A 20,272-nucleotide genomic window follows, 5' to 3' on the forward strand; every position below is an offset into this window, starting at 1 on the left:
TACTTAGACATTCTACTTACAATAGAACTTTATGGACCTAGAGAGATAGCTCAGCAGTTACAGGCACACTTAATGCACACGCGAGCACACACACACACAATCTCAGCATTCTGGAGGCAGAAGTGGGTGGATCTCTGTAAAGGCCAATCTGGTCTACAAAGAGTTCCAGGCTGACCATAGCTACACAGAGAGACCCATTTTTTTTTTTTTTTTTAACTTACCTTAAGAGGCCACAGCCTTCATAAGCCTCAATCGATCATTACTGTATTTGCAGAGCTTAAAAAATAAGGTGTTTAATAAACTCAGAAATAATTTAAATGAGAACCTGACAGTTTTCTTTAGTATGGAAGATTGCTAATGAAAAGCAATAGTCAAGACTGCTCAAATCTTTAGGAATAATTCCTGATATTGCCAATATGGTTTCTCAGAAAAGCTAAATACTCTAGAAGTTTGGCTGACAGAAACAAATTCTTTCAATCAGTTAAGTTTTCATCACAATATAACATAGAAAGACTATAATTTTTAACTAGATTTTGTTAAATAGCAAGTGTTTCATATTATGTTCCAGATGATTCCTAGAACAGATTTACGATTTTGAGTTTAGGCAGTCCAATGGATATATTCACATAGTGAGAAACTGAGGCCTAACAGCCATGTGAGATGAAGTAGCTCCTCTAGCCTTTATCAAGCCTTCAAGAAAATGCAGTCCTGGATGATACTGGATGGTAATAAAATCTTGTATCAGAACAAACTGGAGAAGTCACACATTGCTTAAATCTGTTCGAAACTGCTAAATTTTGAAGTGATATGGTAACTACAACACACAAAGAACATCCATTGTTTCTTGTGGAATAAGCAAAGTGCTAATTCAGACATCTTGATTAGAAATATTTAACACTTGCTAATCCTGTTAAGACAAATTTTTCAAGTGCATACTTCTTGGATTGAAAAAATTCCTAGACTCACTCAACTACTAAAACCCTCACTACAAAAAGGGGGTTGTGGGAGGAAATAGATGAGAATATGCATATTTACAGTCCATATTAATTAGAACAAAGTCTAAAGTGCTATTTTAAATAATTACATTCAAAAATACAGTAATAGACACCTCTGTGGATCTTATTTTTCTCTCACTGAGAGTAGATATATTGGCCAGTGGTTTTTATTCATGACAACGCTGTTCATATTTACAATACCACTTTGTGTGTGTTGTTTAGTTTTTCTAATAGTAAAGGAGACTTAGGGCTGATACACTTCTTCCTGTTCATCCATACCCCAGGGTGAACAGGAAGAAGTGAAGGAAAGGCAGGGCCCACAGCAAACTTTCATAATTTTAAATGCAAAGGACAAGGAAGGGGGGAGAGGACAAAAATACAGGTCCTATAATACATACAATAGGATGGGATGGTATAGGAAAGGGACAGACATGAAGGTGAGGTGTGGAGCAGTGGAACTGCCCCATATTCTTTTCTTTCTGATGCTGTTTCCATAGTGTCCAGGCTGAGGTGCACTCTCAGAAGATGGGACTGGGAGAAGAGGGTCAGGGCCTCAGTTGTTACCCCCCACCCAACAGCTGTAGCTGTTGTAGGCAGACCTGTTGGTCTGAGGCTTTGCTGGGTGGAGCTGGTCTGGCTATGTTGCCTGCTGCCCATCTGTTGGCCAATGTTTTTTTTTTTTTTTTTTTATCAAAGTCTGAATTAGTATGCCTTGATTATATCTGGACTATTTTCATGGGTTTTAAATTAGGTCTTAAAGAAATATAATAAAACAGTATGGGTCACAGTACACAACGATGACATATAGTTGCAGACTGTAAAACTCAGCACTACAATGAGTTTCATGACATTTACAGACAGATCACTACCAGAACATCACATAAGTTTATTTCAGATGTAACAGCAACGTTAAAATTGACAAGTTTAATTCTTAACTGCACCAAGTAAACGTAGCCACTTAAGTATCTTTAAAGATATTCCCTCCAAAAACTGAGGGAGTTTTTCTTTTCCACCACCACACACCATGCTTCCCAATAGTTCTCTTTTTGGAGGACTTTCAATTAATGAGTGACCTGCTTTGGAGATACTTAGGAACTCCTTTCCCCAGATGAAAATTAATCTTGACAAATTATATATTGCATAGATTTCTCTACAGATTCTTTACTTTAGAACCTAAATTCAAATAGCATACAGAATAATTTTAACCTATTTACTGCACAGTAAAAACAATCTGTCCTGAAAAATGGAGATAGTGTGTTATCTTCCAGTTAACAGAATTACTGTTTTATCTCAAAGATTATACTTATCATATATTAAAAACAAAGAAAAAAACCAAAACAAACAAACCAAAACCAAAAACTCCATATGGGGTGTTACTTTAGTATTTCCTGACTCACAGGCATATGGATTAGTCCCAGTTTCTACCTCTTCCCCTTATGTAAGTGGATGGAATTATTTAATGCAACTTTGATACAGGACAATTGACCCTTTACATACATTTAAAATTTAGGTTAAATCACTGACTAGTTGGAAAAAGAAACTATAATAATAGGGAGCCTATACACTCAATTCAAACTTTATTATTTGTTCCTCCTCTTTAAATAACATGTACTTAATTGTTGTGAGGCAGCTATTCGGGTTTTCAATAACCACATTTAGGGATACATTCATAGGACTACTCAAGATAGTCCAAGTGAAATGGATATAGAAATAGAGGCAGTGTCATCTCAGAAAACTCTTTTATATATCAAAATCTATTTTGCTATCTGGAAGTTTACAAAATGGCTGACTTCTTCAAACTAACTTTGCTCTCTATCATTTATGCCCTCTTCTCTTGGCAAGAGCAAGCTGAAGCCTATCCATGAAAGTAAAGGTGCTTAACACTAAACTTTTCTTCTGAGCTTAGATTTGGACTGTCTAGGAAACTGATACCCAAGAAACAAGCACGGTCTTTCCACAATTTCACTACCCTAGACATCCATCCATTCATTCATCAACCACACCCCTTGTCTGTATTTTTCTTGGCACTCAAGACTACTGAAGTCCACTTTATGTACTTTCACATTCTCAAAACTTAAAAAAAGAGTTATAAAGTGTGCATAAGCATCTTGCGAGATAATTTTTTTTCATTTAATCTATTTGGAAATAAGCCTTTCATACCACAATTTTCTTAAGAGGATATATTAAACTTCCTTTTAAAGTCAAATGAAAGAAAACATACACTCTGTACTGTTTTAAAGTCTAATGAGAACATTTCTTGAGCCACTGACCATCTAAGAAATGCCATGTATTCTGAGATGAGGCAATGTGAGGAAGTATGAGTATCTCACATGTCTCCACATTACAGTTCTCAGCCCATCAGAGCCACTCCTAATGTGCCTGAAAATGATCTGGCCTTAACCAAACCTGTCAATTGGAGGTCACAGTGATATGTGTATAACACTTTATTCTTCTATTGTTCCAAGAATAGAAGGAATTTGTCTAATGATTCCTCTTATTCCGAATCTTTAAACTCAACATTGTAGGCACAGAGTGTAAACAAATCTGGGATGTTCTCCAACAGATAAGCAATAGCAAACAATGTTACTTTCAAAAATACTGTCTAGAAATTCTTTCATATATTATCAAACGCTCAATGGCCACACTTTTAACAATCTGTATTAGTTGACATTGAATACACTTAATGTGTTACAAGTCCGTCTAAGCTTATGTAATTTTTTATGTCCAAGAAAAAACACTTGCTTCAGGTTTATTTAGGGGTATTGGCTTATAACTCCATTTATAAGGTTACACTATTATTGGGCTTACTGAAAAACAAGAGAAGAAAAATCAATTATAACAATCTTCTTTAGGTCAGTTAAAGGCCATATCTCTAGCTGGGATATTACAGTTAATTTCACCAGCCTGCACTCTACAAGTTAATGCCTCTAGAAACAAGATTAACAGCAGGAAGGAAGGAAAAAAATAAACAAAACAAAAAACACCTGCTAACAAGCAACCCACTCATCATCAAAATAGCAGTTTAACTGAAATACTTTGACCAAAGTCTAATACTACCTACACAAACTGCCCCACCAATCAGCAAAAAGAGAGAAAAACTGCTTTAAAAACCCAAATAAGCTTAGTATTTTCTCACAAGGATAACAATGGTCCAGCTCCTGAGAGTGCTCAAAGGACTAAAGGTAGAGTGAAGGCCATGTCAGGGATTAGCATCCCACAGATAGTCATTAAAACTCAAAGTACCACAAATACACTAAGCTTGTCTATGAATTAGAGAACAAGATATTGCTGCTGCTTTTTTTTGTCTGTTGAAATAAACAATATTGTAGGCTCTGCCCTTCAATGTGAAAGCAGGATGTTTAAAAAAAAATTAGCTAAAAAATTGAAATCATCTGACATCCAATTTTGGGGAACATCTTAACTGTGAAACTATACAGATCTATCTTCTCCTTCCTTCAACCCAACCACCTCACAAAAATAAGAGAACTAAAACAATCCAAACATGATCATTTTTAAGAGTCCTTGAAAGTATTAAAAACTTGAAGAGGAAAGAAAGGAGGAATAACAAGGGAGGAAAGCTGAAGAAAAGGGGGAGAGGAATCAATGGGTCTTTCTTTATTTGGCGACAAGCAAGTGCAAGAAAGTTCATTTGTAATTTGTTCAGTTGTCTGTCTTTTGTGTCTCTGCATTCTGACCAGATGGGACTTTGAGGTTTTTCTGAAGCACATGAGCATCTGCAGGCTCTATCCTCTTATAGTAGTTCTTCTTTGTCTCAATAATCTCAAAGCCAAACTTCCTGTAGAAGTCAATCGCAGACTCATTGCTGATCTGGACATGCCTGAGATACAGGGTATACATACAGATACATTAAGACAGTTTCATCAACTTTCAAGCCTTAACCAGATAGCTTCAAATTGGTCAGAGGTGGAATATTACAGACATTTTGTACATTTTTTTTACAATGACCAATATTCAATAAAGATTAGTTAATTCGTATCAGTAAAACTGACCATTTTACACTTTTAACCTAATTCCTCCACTTGCAAGGCAGATGGCCGAGATTAGGAAGATCAGTGTTTATTCTTATTCTTAACAGAGGTTAAACTATCATGAGGCTCAGTCTTCCAGAGGACCAGTGTTTTATTCCCAGCACTGCCATCAGGTAGCTCACAACCACCTGTAACTTAAGCTCCAGAGACTGCTGATGGCTCTAGCCTCCTTGGATACCTGTAGTCGTGCACATGCCCCTCCCTCGAAAATACACACACTAAAAACAAAACAATTAACAACAAAATTACACTATAGTCTCAATTGCCTAAATATATCTTCTTGAGCTTCTTTCATTACTCTTCAGAACAACCCCACATAATGTGAAAACAATCGTTGTTATGATTTTTGTCTTAGCTCTTTATGTTGGTTGGTTGGTTTTTTGAAACAGGGTCTCTCCCTGGCTGCCTTGAACTCCCAGAAATCTATCTACCTGCCTCTGCATCTTGGGTGCAAGTGCTAGAATTAACGACATGAGCCAACACATCAAGTTGTGGCCTTCTGAGAGTCAAGTATAATCTCAACTAGGTTACTTCTAACTTTGATTATTAAGCTCCGTTAAAAATGATCATGTTGCTGATAACTTTGAATAAAATATATCAACTATTGATAGTATTAATGGTCTCAAAATTATGAGTACTTGGATTGTAATGTTGGTTTCACCTTAGGTTCCTTATATATAATTAAAACCAAATTATAACAAAATTAGTTTACCTATACTACCACAATTTTGCACCCACAATTCACCAACCCCAAATTAAAAATAAAGTTATCCTGAAAGGAACATACACACCATTCTTCATCATTCCCTAAACAATACAACATAATAAAAACTTCTGTAGCATTTTCCTTCTTCTGGGCATCCTAAGTAAATTGGGTCAGTTTAAAGAACATGGGAGGATAGGAATAGGTCATCTGTAAATAGTATGCTCGTTTATATGGACTTATGACATCTTAAATGAATGCACTTCATTTTTTTCTAAATTTATTTTATGGGTATGGACATTATGTCTGCAAATATGCCTGTGTACCACATATGCATCAGAGGAGGGGGCACTATTTTCTGGAACTAGAGTTACAAATGGTTTTGAGACACTATGTGGGTAGGTACTGGTAATGGAACTGGTGTTCTTCTCTGGAAGAACAGCCAACGAAAGCTCTTATCAGATGAACTCTCTCTAACCTCCCTTTTATATCTCTATTGTTATCAAGGAACAAGCATACATTCATGGTGTTTTCAATCAAATATACAATGAGTGGGTAGATCTCAAAGTTTCTGATAGGGATTTAGAGGGATAATTCATCAGACACTTAGATGAACATTAGGTACTTACAGATAGATGTTGTCAAAAGTGCCATCTTTCTCACAGATGTTTAGGACATGATTTAGCATTTTAGTTCCTATTAATAAGACAATAAATAAGTAACTTTACAAATCAACCTTGAAATTTGACATCTACTTGCCATATTTACTAAATCCTGACACAGAATTAGAAAACAATTAAACATCCATTATTTCACCAAATTTTGGTCTCACTGTGTAAGTTACATGTTTAAAACCACTAGAAGAGGACCTTTTTATTACAAACAATTCCACACTGATAAACAAGATGTGAACAAATTTATGGGGCTTCCAAATGAGTACTAAGCAATATTTTTCGTTTAATTTTTCACAATTCAGTAGCCTCTTCCCAGTTTCATTTCTTTTGTTTGTTTGTTTGTTTGTTGAGACTGGGTTTCTCTGTTCAGCTCTGGCTGCGCCTGCCTCTGCCTCCCGAGTGCTGGGATTAAAGGGATGCTCTACCAACTCCTGGCTTCCCAGTTTTCTTAAAACAACAGAACAAAACACCACATAATTTTACCTATTCCTAGTCTTCGGTAAGGTGCAAGGCATCCTAGTGTCATGATGTAAAGTCTCTTTTGATTCTGTGAATGATCCACTCTGCAGCACACTGCACCTACAGCTATATCATTGAAATATGCTGCCACAGAAAATACAAAGATGTTAATTTCAACATTACATTTCATCAGCTCTTTTTAAAAACAAATTAAAGTTGTTATAGGCATCAAATTTTAACCACTGATACTCAGAGTATCAATGCCCTTAAGACTTACATTGTCTGAGGAAGGTTAAGCTTTCTCTGTAATAGTTAAATTAGTAATAAACACATAGGCTCACAGTAAATAACAAAAACCATTTAGGAGCCAGGGAGTTGGCTCAGCAGATAAAGGTGCTTGCCACCAAGCCTGGAAATCTAAGTTGAACTGTGGAGCTTACAATGGTGGGAGGCTAGAACCCGCCCCCTTAAGTCGTTCTCTTATGTCATATGTGGTCACTGTAGTGTGTTGTGCCTGGACACGCACACATTCACATATACACTTTTATTTAAAGGACATTTAGTATTTGCTTTTAAAAGTCAAATATTCAATATCGATCTTTCTCAAAAATCTGTAACATTCCAACTTCCTTTGCTTATAAAGTAAGGAGCCTGTATTAGTTGCGCTAATATTAACAAATATAGTTTAAGAATACACATTTTAAAAAGGAGAAAAAAAACATACCAAGTTTTGCTAGCTCGCCAACTTCTAGCACATCCTTGTAGAATTTATCATTATAGCTGACTGGAAAGATGACCTGGTTCAATCTCTTCAACTGTTTAATATTGTGTGGTGTCACATCCCCCAGCTCGATCCGGCTACTGGAACAAACCAAAATGTACTCAATAAAAGGTAATTAACTTCATTTGTTAAAACAAGGTACCAGCCATTTTTGCATGGTTGACAAATTCAACCCTTTTTTTATGACTTTATATTCTTAAAACACTACTACTTATAAGCAAATCTTGCCAAACGTTCAATCAAAATTCTACTTACAGCTTTTATACAACTGTACACATTTAGGTACAAATAAAGCACACATTAACCAAGAAGGCCAGAATATCATCCTTTAATAAATGCTAAATTGTTCTTATAGCTAATAGTTTAAAAATGCAGACACAGTTATTATTGATCAAATTGAATGACAATACTTAATATTAACAAAGGGATAGCAAATGGTATTCATATATATTGCAAATGAGAATGTAAATTGGTATACTATTTCTTGAGGACAATCCAGCACTAAGTATTGGGAAACCTGCCCATCTCCTATGCCTATGTAAGTAGAAAATCAGTCAATTATGAAAAATAATTTGCACTTATTTGTTGAGAACAGTGATGCAATAACAAGATCACAGTTATAGAAGTGATATTAAGAATTCATATTCCAGCCGGGCGGTGGTGGCGCACGCCTTTAATCCCAGCACTCGGGAGGCAGAGCCAGGCGGATCTCTGTGAGTTTGAGGCCAGCCTGGGCTACCAAGTGAGTTCCAGGAAAAGGCGCAAAGCTACACAGAGAAACCCTGTCTCGAAAAACCAAAAAAAAAAAAAAAAAAAAAAGAATATATTCCAGGACACCTTTTCAGCATAAGAATTTCAGAAAACAGTAGTATCTGGGAACTCCTAAAAGTATCAGTTTGAAAACTACCTGTGAATAATATAACAGTAGCATTTTTAAGAAACCACATGTAATCAAAGCAAATCGTTCTGTGAGTATAGGGGATTAAAAGAGAGCTCAAGATTAACCAGTAATGAAACTGTTTTGCTTTGAAAAGTGGTCCATAACATCAATTTTTAATAGCTCAAGTAAGTTTTACTACATATTAAAAACAAACCTGTTAAGGCAAATCCTGCTGGAAATCCACACAACAGTTAATTCCTATACTAGCAGCACTATCAGTAGACATTTGAAGACATCTTTCTTGTGCTGGAGATCAAGTTCAGGGCCTCCCGCATGCTAGAAGTTACAACCACAGCCTAGTTTGCTTTCTTTTTGTGTTTAAGACTAGCTTTTATTTATGTTTATGAGTATTTGCCTGTATGAGCATATGTGTATTTCTGTCTTGTGCCCATGGAGGTGTCAAATCACTGGAACTGCCATGTGGGTACTGGGAACCAAGAGTAGTTAGGTACCCTTAACAGCTATCTCTTCAGGCCCTTGCCTTCTTAGAAATTGTTCACAGTGGATGGTAAAAACAACAAAAAGTACTAAGACAAAATAAAAATTAAGGGAACCAAGAGGTCAGAAAGAGAAATGTAGTTCCTACTTGGTGGCAGATGGAGACCACAGAACATTATAGTAAATAGCAGTAAAATGCAATGTGTGCATGTATGGATATATCATATTTGGAATGTGAAAACTGTTAAAAGAAAAATCTAAGCAAGAAATAATGAGCATAAAGCATTTACTGATATGAGGCTGGTTAAATAAAACACTTGATCTGTATTATTAGTAAAAATATGGTGTCACAGATCATTTTATGAAGAAAAGAATGAACACCCCAACTTTATGTGCAGTAATCCATCTTCAATAAATATAGACAAAAATACTGAAAGGATTAGTTTTAAATGTATAATAAAATTGTAGACAAGATTAACTTCAAAAATGTTGAACAAAAATAGCAACTGAAAATTGTAACAGGACCAAGGAAAAAAAATTAATAAAATTGATATAATCAGACCTGAGTAAATACAATGCAATACCTCATCTTAGATTAGAATCCTTTAAGGTATTTTACTCTGTAATGTCAAATTTGGGTAACATTTTGCTCACTAATGTAAAGAAATTTAATGTTTTACTTAAGCAACCTGGAACCAGAACACAAAATATAGTATAAAGTATTCTTCTTTTAGTCATTTGTGAGAGTTGTGAAAAGCTTAGATTTATTTAGCCATTTTGTTTCATTTTCTATTATGTCAGTTGTATTTACTGCATATTCTTTGTATATTTTTTAAAAATCTGAGTATGTGAATCTACCGAGCAGCCACACTAGAACTCTCTTTGTAGACTAGGCTGGCCTCCATCTCACAGAGATCCACCTCCCTCTGCCTCCCAAGTCCTGGGATTAAAAGTGTGCGCCACCACTGCCCGGCTAACCTAATGTTTTGGAGAATAAAATTTTGACAAATATATTTAACCACATAACATCCATTATACAAAATGAGGTAACTACTATCACAATAACTTCCTGTATAACTAACTGTTTGTAGTTCAACTCTACCATCCCCAGGCAAACAACAATCTCTTTTCTGTTTAGTTTTGCCCTTTCAATGCCACATAAGTCGAATCACAAAACACAAAGCACTTGTTTTATTTTTCTTTTTTCTGGACAGGTTATCACTATGTAACCCTGGCTTTCTTGGAACTCTCTATATTGCCATGGCTGGCCCTTAACTCAGAGATCAACCTGCCTCCATCTCCAGTGCAAAAGCATGCACACCAGGCCAGGCTAATTGTTTTACTTTTCATTCATCCAAAATCGTTTGTGACTTACCATGCTGTTTTATCAGTACATATAGTTCATCCCAACCTTGCTTAGTACCGAGTAACAGTACCTCACAGAAGTACTGTGGGTTCGTTTTCCTGATTGGGCCGCTGAAGTACTAGAGGCTGAAGCCTGAATGCAAGCACAGAGCTATACTTCTAGATCTATCTCTTGAAAAGCTTTTGGACTGTTTACTGGGTTTTGAAGATTTTGAAAAAAGTAGCTATAAACATTTGGTACATGCTTTTGTGGCCACATATGCTTTTAATTTCTTTTTACTAAATACCTGGGAATGAGAATGATGAATTTTAAGGCAAGTGTGTCAGAATTCCAGTTGTTCTGTATTCTCACCAACATTTGGCACTTTAAAAACTTAGGTTGTTCTAAGTATGCTATTTATGTGTAATGATACCTTATGATGAAAAGATGGTGATGACCCATCTCATTTCTTCCTCTATGTAACTTTCTTAAGGTATAATTTATGTATCACAAAATTCACCTTTTAAAAATAAAGAATCTGAGCTAGAGAGATAGTTTAGAGTACTTGTTGCTCTTGTACAAGACCTGGGGTTTGATTCCTAAAACCCAAATGGTGGCTCACAAACAACCATAACTCCAGTTCCAGAGAATCATACGCCCTCTTCTGATCTCCACAGGTACCAGGCACACATGTCGTGCACAGACTAATGCAAGCAAAACATACATAAAACATAAAGAAATTTAATGATGAAAATATAGAATTCAATGTTATTTTTGGCTTTGTACAAAGACATACAACTACCACATTAATTCACCTTTGGACTAGTCAATCCCATCACATCAAAGACATTTATACAATCTTATTTCCTATTCCCAGCCATCAATGAATCTACTTTCTCTTTCCATAGGTATTTGCCTTTTCTGAACAAAAGACCATGAATGAGTTCAAGGGCTTACAGCAAAAGTAATGTGTTCATTTATAGGTCAGGTGGGTAGAAATTGGAGAATACTTTCAACAGGCTCACAACCTCTTGGCTCTAGGAAAGAATCCTTACCTATTTTAGCTTGTGACAGCACGAGGCATTTCTTGGCTTTGGACAATCTAACTTTATAATCTTTCCCCCTTCACAGGTCTACATCTGTCCTCTCAGATGCACACTAGTCACACGACTTAGGATCAACTCTAATCCAAATGACCTCTTAATTTCATCATCTCCCAAACTCCTATTTCTAAATAAGGCTACATGCTGAAATTCTATGTAGGCATGAATATTTGGTAGGTACTATTTAAATTACTATACCTACCAAAACCTTGATTTTAAGTTCAATGAGAAGCATTTTTGGACATTTGAACCTAAGACATATAACTGTGTTACTTTTAAATCATAAAATTTGAAGTCACTGTTAAATTGATAACATTAATGCTAGGTTGTCTCCCAAGGTGGCTATACCATTTATATTCCCACCAATAATGTATTAAGGGGGTCTTTGGTTTTCTATACCCTTGATAACAATTTTTTATTGATTTAGGATTGATTCTACTTATTAGAGTAAGATGATGGTTCCTCTGCACTGTTTTTACTGATTGAAACACCAACTAAAAGGAAGCAATACTCAAGATCAGGTATACCTTGTTCTAAGTGACTCCATATTGTGAGAAACAATGGTTTTTCAGGCTACGTCTTGCCTTCAGGAATTCCATTTTGAGAGAAAAGAATGACTATAGCCCCTAGGGAAACCCAAAAACTACACTACCTGTAAGGCACTACCTACCCAACACAAACTGGAAGTAGAAAGGGAGTCTCCCTATAAATTTATTGGAGGTATATTGAGGTTGTAGGGGAATATGAATGTATTAACTAAGGACAATCAAGCACACCAGAGAAAGGGGTATAATTCCCTCCCCTAATCCCCATAAAGTGATGGATACTGAACAGCCACTGTGATAACACATATGAATGTATTAACTAAGGACAATTAAGCACACCAGAGAAAGGGGTATAATTTCCTCTCCTAATCCCCATAAAGTGATGGATACCAAACAGACACTGTGATAACACAGCCCTACTCTGACCTACCTACCACTTTATATAAAGGTGCAAGAGTGTGTGTGTGTGGGGGGGATCAAAAGGGGACTCCAGACTGTCCCTGAAGCTTTGGCTTGGTTTGGTCTCCCTGCCTACTCAATCACTTTCTTGTCTACGTTTTCACATTTCCTGTGTCAGACTCTGCTCAGCCTTCCATCTTGAAGCTGAACTCGCAAACTGGACCCCAGCAGCAAGTTCCTGGTTTGGTTTGCTATTATCAATACAAATGTTTAGCCAACTTTTGAAACCTGAACTTTGCTGGAGCCTCTCTAACTTGTGCTCATTATGCAAACCACATATATACATATAGATATATAGGCATATTTGCTATAGACTATGTAATATAAGTAAACACTGACAATTTAGTTGAGAATTAAAGAACTTACATTGGTCAGGCACAGTAGCACACACCTTTAATCCCAGCACTTGGGAGGCAGAGGCAGGGGGATCTCTATGAGGTCCAGGCCAGCCTGGTTTATGTAGCAATTCCAAGTCAGCCACAGGACTATACAAAAGACCATATCAAAAACAAACAAACAAACCTCTCGCATTCACTTTAGTCAGACTACCTGGCAAACTGCTGCCAATGAAATCACTGAACCTTGTGAACTTAATGTTCTTCAATGAATTCTGGCATTGAGGAAAGACAGAAATGTGTTCATCTATTTATCTACTACAGCACTTTCATAACAAAAACCTTCAAATCTTAACTTTTCAAACTCCAACTCTATCAAGTCCTCCAACTGTGAAGTCTGCTTTTGGTGTATATCTGTACAAGTATTATGTGTATGTATACCTGGTATGGATATTTGTGATAGAAATTAAATCCAAGGTGCTTCCACTGAGCCTTCATCCTCAAAAATTTAAAACAAATTTACTGGCAATATTCTGAAAGACCACAAGATGGAGATATGACTCCACAAAAAATGACCCCCTCCCCAAGGTCTGACTTAGTTACAGAGCAAAAAAAAAAAAAAAAAAAGGAAAAAAAATTACAGAGAAAATCCCTATACCTGCTTATTCGCTCAATGGCCACAGCATATCTTGGCACAAAATTTTAACGAGCCAGTCATTTTCTGTTCAGTATTTCATGTTGAAGGTGCCTTAGAATCCACTGGGCCCATCCTACTTCCCTTCACAGAGATAAAACACCAAAGCTCCATAGAAAATATGCTCATAGTAAACAGCTATAAAGAAAGCTAGAATCAGGCATTTCTAGGAATTTTCGTTATAGTAAGATCAGTCCTATCATATTCCCTCAAAGGAATCTTTATTCCTCAAGGTTAAAGAGAAGGATGTGATATGCTGTGGTAAGGGTCCATTCACATCAAACTCAAAGCATATTTAACAGAGGCCAAAGTATGACTAAGGTCAGTAAAAAAAATTTCAAGAGATTAGTTTTTTTTTTTTCTCCTGACTAGTAGGAATCTTAATCTAAACTCTGTCCTTCAGTAAATGGCACAAAAAGTCAAAAGCACAGCTTAAATATTGTGGTGGTTTGAAAATAGGTATGGCCCCCAGACTAGTGTGTGAATGCTTTGCCCATAGGAAATGGCACTATGAGGAGGTGTGGCCCCGTGGAGTAGTAGGGGCCCTGGAGGAAGTATGCCATTGTGGAAGCTGGCTTTGAGATTTTATAAACTCAAGTCTGGCTAGTGGAACAGACTCCTTAGGCTGGCTGCAGATTAAGATGTAGAGCTCTCAGCTCCTTCAGCACCATGTCTGTCTGCACACCGCCATGTCCCACCATCATGATCATGGACTAAACTTCTGAACTGTAAGCCACCCTCAATTAAATGTTTTCCTTTATTAGAGTTGCTGTGGTCATGGTGTCTCTTCACAGCAATAGAAACCCTAACTAAGACAAATACTAACTGCTCAAAAGGCTTTTCTTTACTGAAATTTCTACCTCACATGCTACTATGTTTGTCCTCCCCATTCCCAACCCCTTAAAGACATGGTTTCATGTAGCCTAAGCTGGACCAGAACTTGTTTTTTGTAGCTGAGCATGACCCTGAACTCCCAATCCTCTTCCCAAGTGCACCAAAACAAGCCCCGGAGAGACACTTACTTTTGTACTTAATCTTTTCTACCAAACTCTAAAACTGTAGGATAGTAGTTGCAGTAAATTCAAGAATTGGTTGCTGGGTTTGGGCTTCTCATCTAGATTTTAAAGTAAGGTTTCTCAATCTTGAAATTACTGACATTTCAGGTTGGATACTCCTTGAGGATTAGGGCTGCACATCTTAGGATATTTAATTGGATCAATCCCTAGCTTCTACTCACTAGGTGTTACTTTTTCTCTATCTTCATGAATAGCCTCACCTGATTCATCCAATACAGAAATGTAGTTGAAGTATCCCTTTATGTCATGTTTTAATATGTTCCAGACTTGGCCCTCAAGTTTAAGGTTACTAAAAGGTAACTGGCCCACAAGGATTCTAACTTCATCAATGGATTCACACCAAATGGGTGATTAGAGAGTAGGTCTACCTGGAGGAAATGGTGCCTGAAGTCACACCTCTGTAGGGTTTATCTCCTTGCTGACTCTGTCTGCTTCCTGGTGATATGACCAGGAGAGCAGTAAAACTAGAGTGAGTATGTACTTAAAATCAACTTAATTAACTGGTATTTCTTTTCTTTTCTTTTTTTGGTTTTTCGAGACAGGGATTCTCTGTGTAGCCTTGACTGTCCTGGAACTCATTCTGTAGACCAGGCTGGCCTCAAACTCACAGAGATCCACCTGCCTCTGCCTCCCAAGTGCTGGGATTAAAGGAGTGAACAACTACAGCCCAGCTAAAATTGGGTCTCATGTAGTCCAGGCTAACCTTGAATTTCCAATCCTCCTGCCTCTATCTCCCTGATGATGGGATTACAGGTGTGTACCAACATGCCATGCTCATACTAAGTCTTTAAAACTCACCTTATTTTATAGCATACTTCACTTTAGATGCTAATATTCCCAGGGAATATTTTATGTATATTAGTTCTTAATAAAATTTACAAATCTATATATCCAATTTGTGTCAAATATGCTTTAAAATGCCCAAAAACTAACATTTAAATTTTAATTTAAACTATGGCTCAGCAGTTAAGAGCACTGGCTATTCTTCCAGAGGACCTGGGTTCAACTCCTGGCACCCACATGGTGGCTCACAACAGTTTCTAACTCCAGTCTTAGAGGATCAATATCCTCTTCTAGCGTCTATAACCCAGGCACACACATAGAGCACAGACATAAATGCAGGTAAAACACCCACCCACCCCACCCCCCAAAATGGAAGTAAAATCTTTTAAAGAAATTAATTTAAACTAAACTTAAAAAATTAGCCGTACAAAAATATTTCAACTGCTCAATGACCAATGTGGCTATCTACTACTGCATCAGACAAGACTAACACTTTACTATTAAGTTAGACACTGTTTAACTAGCTGAAAAAAAAATCTAAAGTGGAGTAATAGCACTACTGTGTTACAATTCTGTAGCTTAAACTACAATTTTAGAATGAAAAAATGATCTATGGGTTATTACTAGTATTCTATTGGTTACTGAAGACTAAGTTTAAAACAAAGATGAAGGAAAATTATTTGAATAACTGAAACATGCCTCTTCAAATGCCACAAAATTGAAAGCTATACTTAACTCCTAGAGGACCAACATCAAGATTTCTACAGGATAAAACAGCAAGGTAAAATTTAAAATAAGTATTAATTGGCTTCGTCTGGCAAGTGCACTGACTTTGGAAAACAACACTTCATAAAATAAGAGATTTTAATTGACAATAGTTAAGATGTAATAATTTAAAGTTTGGCTACAAATTGTGATAACAAGAACACATAATTTATTCAAATTATGATAAAACAGGAAAAACATGTAAGCACTTAGCCTCCTGGGTGACCCTTAAAAGTTCTTAATATAGAAACTTTTCAAGATAATGCCTCATGTATCCCAAGCTGGCACTACACTTACTATGTAACCTTGAATTTCTGATACTTTGGTCTCTGCCTCCCAGTGCTGGGGTTTCGTGCTTGCTAGGCAAGCACTCTACCAACTGAACTGAATACCCAAACTCATAGTAACCTTTACTCTTTGGTAACAGCTTTAGTAAAAGTTGTCCACAGCTTTGAGAAAAAAAGAGATCACTATAGCAATACCACACCACTCAAATGCACATACCTCTATAGGTAGAAAATATGCTTTAAAAAAAAAAAAAGTCACGATTGTACTTCAGACAATATTTCAAAACTCTCAACATAGCAAAGGAGACATTGCACAGTATTTGTTAAAATTCAGTATCTCAATCAATAAGCCACAAATTACTGGTTTTACACAAAAAGCAAAATATGAACTGCATGTTTCTAGTCAGTTGTAAAATTCTACAACCAACTTTATTGGTATACAAGACACATTTTTGTAACCAGGCTCAGTAGCAAACAGCTATACCAGAGGAGGAGGCAGATGGAGCCAACCAGTCTGAGTCCATATCGAGAGGAAAGGGACACAAGACACAAAAATGTCACAAATCTTGTTTACAGTTCAGTTTTTTTAAAAAACATATCTATTTCCTATGTAATCAACACCTAGATAAAGCTACAGAAGACTTCCTGGGCCTGTTCCCAGTCCGTATACTATTGGAGATAACCATTATTCTGTATTGGTCAATACAGTTTCATTTCTAACTGCAGAATCTTCTCTTCCACTCTGTAACTAACATTTGGCCAAGTTTCAATTAGTAACCATACTGCTCTGTATTTAATATTCCTACCTACCTTTTCATCTTTACTTTGGTCACTTAGTATGCATATCTTGTTCAAAGGCATTTTTATTAGAACTAATTTCATCTTTTTATTATAATTAAGGATACACAGATTTAATTTTCGATTATACTGATAACTAATTGCACTGCAACTCCAGTCATTGCTGTCTATGCCATACTTCTGGCCTGAACATCAATTTCCTAGAGAGGAATAACAGATAAAAGTAACCAGCTTACCAAGCACAAATTCAAGCCATAATGCCCTTGGTTCATAAAAACAAGAAATCTCAGTTGAAATAGCTAATAGCCTAATAGCATATACTTCTCACACTTCTAGACATGTATATAAAAACATATAGTAGTTATTAACTGTAAATTATCTACTATGGAGACAAGAAAAATCATGATTTATAATAGGATGTCCTATTATAATAACAGCAGTTACTAATATAGTAAAAAAATGAAATAAATATTTAAAATATTTATTAATATTTATTTAGCAAGCTTAAAAAGTTTTGACACTCAAAATTTAAATCATAGATTAATTAAAACAGAGTAGGGGGTTTTTGGTTTCCAACTTCAGAGTCATCTATTTAACTGAGTTTGGTAAGCTCAATAAAAAAGAAAAAATGGGCTGGAGAGATGACTCAGAGGTTAAGAGCACTGGCTGCTCTTCCAGAGGTCCAGAGTTCAATTCCCAGCAACCACATGATGGCTCACAACCATCTATAATAAGTCCCATGTTTACTAGGAGTTAGTTGTGGAAAATTAAAAACTACACCTGTGAAATCATATTGAAAATGTTTAATCCAGAACAAAATTCTAAGCTCCCAATTCTAAAAAATAAAAACCTTACTTAAGGAGTCTTAACTTTGAGCATGCTTACTGGCCTAAATTATGTATTCAACTCTAAGTTTTCTCTAAATTTGCCCAGTTCTTCATTTCTAGGCATCTGCCTCCATCAAGTTACACGTAGTATCTGTTTAAATAAACAGAACCAGCTGGTGCTGGTGGCTCAAGTATGCAATACCAGCTACTCAAACGGCTGAGTGCGGCCAAGAGGATTGTTGCCAAGTTCAGGGCCGGCCTGAGCAACTGAGTGAGACCCTGTCTCAAAATAACAAGCGCTGGGGTTATAGCTCAGTGGCAACTCCAGCGGCAGAGTGCTTTCCTTCAGTTCCCAGAACTTCAGTAAGTTAAATAAGATAGAGCTGCTTCAATTAGTATACTAAATACCAGTTCGAATAGACTGCCAATAACCCCTGTGTGGCTCCATTTCAAATATCGTCAAATTAACTATCAGAAAGATTACACCTAGAGAAACTGAACTAGAGCCAAGATTTTTTAGTCTAAACATCCAGAATATTTCTTAGACCCATTATCCTCATTGCTATTACTATAACAAAACATGACAAATATGTCGAGTATCAATGAGTAAGAAAAACAAAAGAGAGACAGTCATACTCTACTAGAAAAATAAAACTTCCTAAAGATAATTGGATCACATTTTTAAAAATTAGCCAAACGTCCTGGATCGTTACTCAGTGAAGCAAACATCCCAAAACATGCCAAAAAATTCAACACCCAATAACCAATACCTAAAGCAAAACCAGAGTAAAAAAGCATTTTGTATGTAGACTTAAAATCAAGTTAAACTTTCTCAGAATATTTTGAGTTTTAAGACACATAAAGATATATGACCTTTATTTTACACAGAACGAGTTTGTTTGGAGAAATGCTGTATTTCATTCTCCAAAAAGAATGCTGAATACACAGTTCAACTAACTGAAACAATAGTTCTAATTTTTAGTGACTCAGAAGGAAAAATCCTTACAGTATTTCAAAAAGTTTAACATGTTTAAGCTTCCATTTCTTTTTCTAAGGAGTGTAAAGGCAATCTCCAGAACGGCTTACTTAAGCAATGTGTTAGCATAGCGCGGTGTTACTACTGTAACAGTATCTAAATCAATGGAAAGGAAATACTTTTTCCCAAATGGGAACAGTTAAAACCAAAATAACTTCTAATGTTACCCAAGATTCGAAAGCTCAAACCTCAACTTGGCTAACCAGCAGCAAAAGGCATAGTAAGCCAGAAGCTCCTCCTTGCACTCGGGGGGGGGGGGGGCAACACGCTCCTGAAGCAATAGCTCCACCTACTGATCCATGATACTTCCTTAAACATTTTGGCACCCCAAAGTCTACGCGGCTCGAGTTCGTTCCCCCTCCCTCCTCCACTCGCTCTGACCCAACCCAAATCTCGTTGAGTCACTAGCTCCTCACACTCATCCCCATGCTCTTTATTCCAATTCCTTTTCCCCTCCAGAAGGTTCTGCACAGCCCACAAGTCTGAAGAAAACCGAAACGTGTCAAAGCCCGCAGCCGCGGCGTGGATCCCGGATATGGATAAGCCACCCGGAGTGGCTCGGTCGTGCGGCTCCCGGGAAGAGGCCCCGGGCGCCTACACGCCCTCCTCCCCGTTGTCCCACTCGGTGCATGCACGCTCGTCCTCCGGGTGGAGATCGTGGACTCGCGCCCTTGCCTCCGCTGGCCCTCCGGCCCGCCAACAGCCGGCCCAAGCCTCCGCCCCCCTTCCCGGAGCGGAGTGACCGAGGAGCCCGGCGATGTCCCTCCTCCGGAGGCCCCGGGCTTCGCGCGAGTCCCCTCTCCTCGCGGCGCTCTCCCGCTCCACCGGCCCACGCCCCTCTCCCCTGCCCGCCGGGCCCCCGCCGGGCTGCCCTTTCCTCACCCTTTCATCTTCCCCGCCTGCTGAGGCCGTCGTCGTTACAGCCGCGACCAACGCCGTCGTCCTCGCCGCCCGGAGCTCTCCGCGCCCTGAGCTCAGGCCACTCGACCCCACACGCCGGCCTTCTTGGCCGAGGGACGGGCGCTGAGGGGCCAGGGAGGCCACGAAAGCCAAGCCGGGGCCTTGAAGCTCCGGGGAGAGGCGGGAAGAGCTGCCGCCGCCGCCGCCGCCGCCGCGCTGCTGCCGCCGCCGCCACACGTGCACACGGGACACTCCGCTCCCGCCCGCAGCTGCCGCCAGC

The 20,272-nt window shown here is 37.8% G+C and overlaps 1 protein-coding gene across 2 annotated transcripts; it reads right to left on the reverse strand.

Annotated features, from left to right (window-relative positions):
- Window positions 1-1,861: 1,861 nt before the first annotated feature.
- On the reverse strand, window positions 1,862-20,191 carry Naa50 (N-alpha-acetyltransferase 50, NatE catalytic subunit). 2 transcript variants are annotated; one of them, XM_059277218.1, is made up of 5 exons: window positions 19,975-20,191; window positions 7,605-7,738; window positions 6,905-7,024; window positions 6,377-6,443; window positions 1,862-4,833 (listed from the first exon to the last, which is right to left on the reverse strand). In XM_059277218.1, the coding sequence occupies exons 1-5, from the start codon at window positions 19,980-19,982 to the stop codon at window positions 4,656-4,658; spliced, it is 507 nt and encodes a 168-aa protein (XP_059133201.1). In that variant the 5' UTR covers window positions 19,983-20,191; the 3' UTR covers window positions 1,862-4,655. The 2 variants fall into 2 exon arrangements, with proteins under 2 accessions (XP_059133201.1, XP_059133200.1); XM_059277217.1 differs by having other exon boundaries at window positions 7,605-7,741.
- Between the last annotated feature and the right edge of the window lie 81 nt (window positions 20,192-20,272).

This window comes from Peromyscus eremicus, chromosome 12, assembly GCF_949786415.1.
Source record: "Peromyscus eremicus chromosome 12, PerEre_H2_v1, whole genome shotgun sequence".
NCBI lineage: Eukaryota > Metazoa > Chordata > Mammalia > Rodentia > Cricetidae > Peromyscus > Peromyscus eremicus.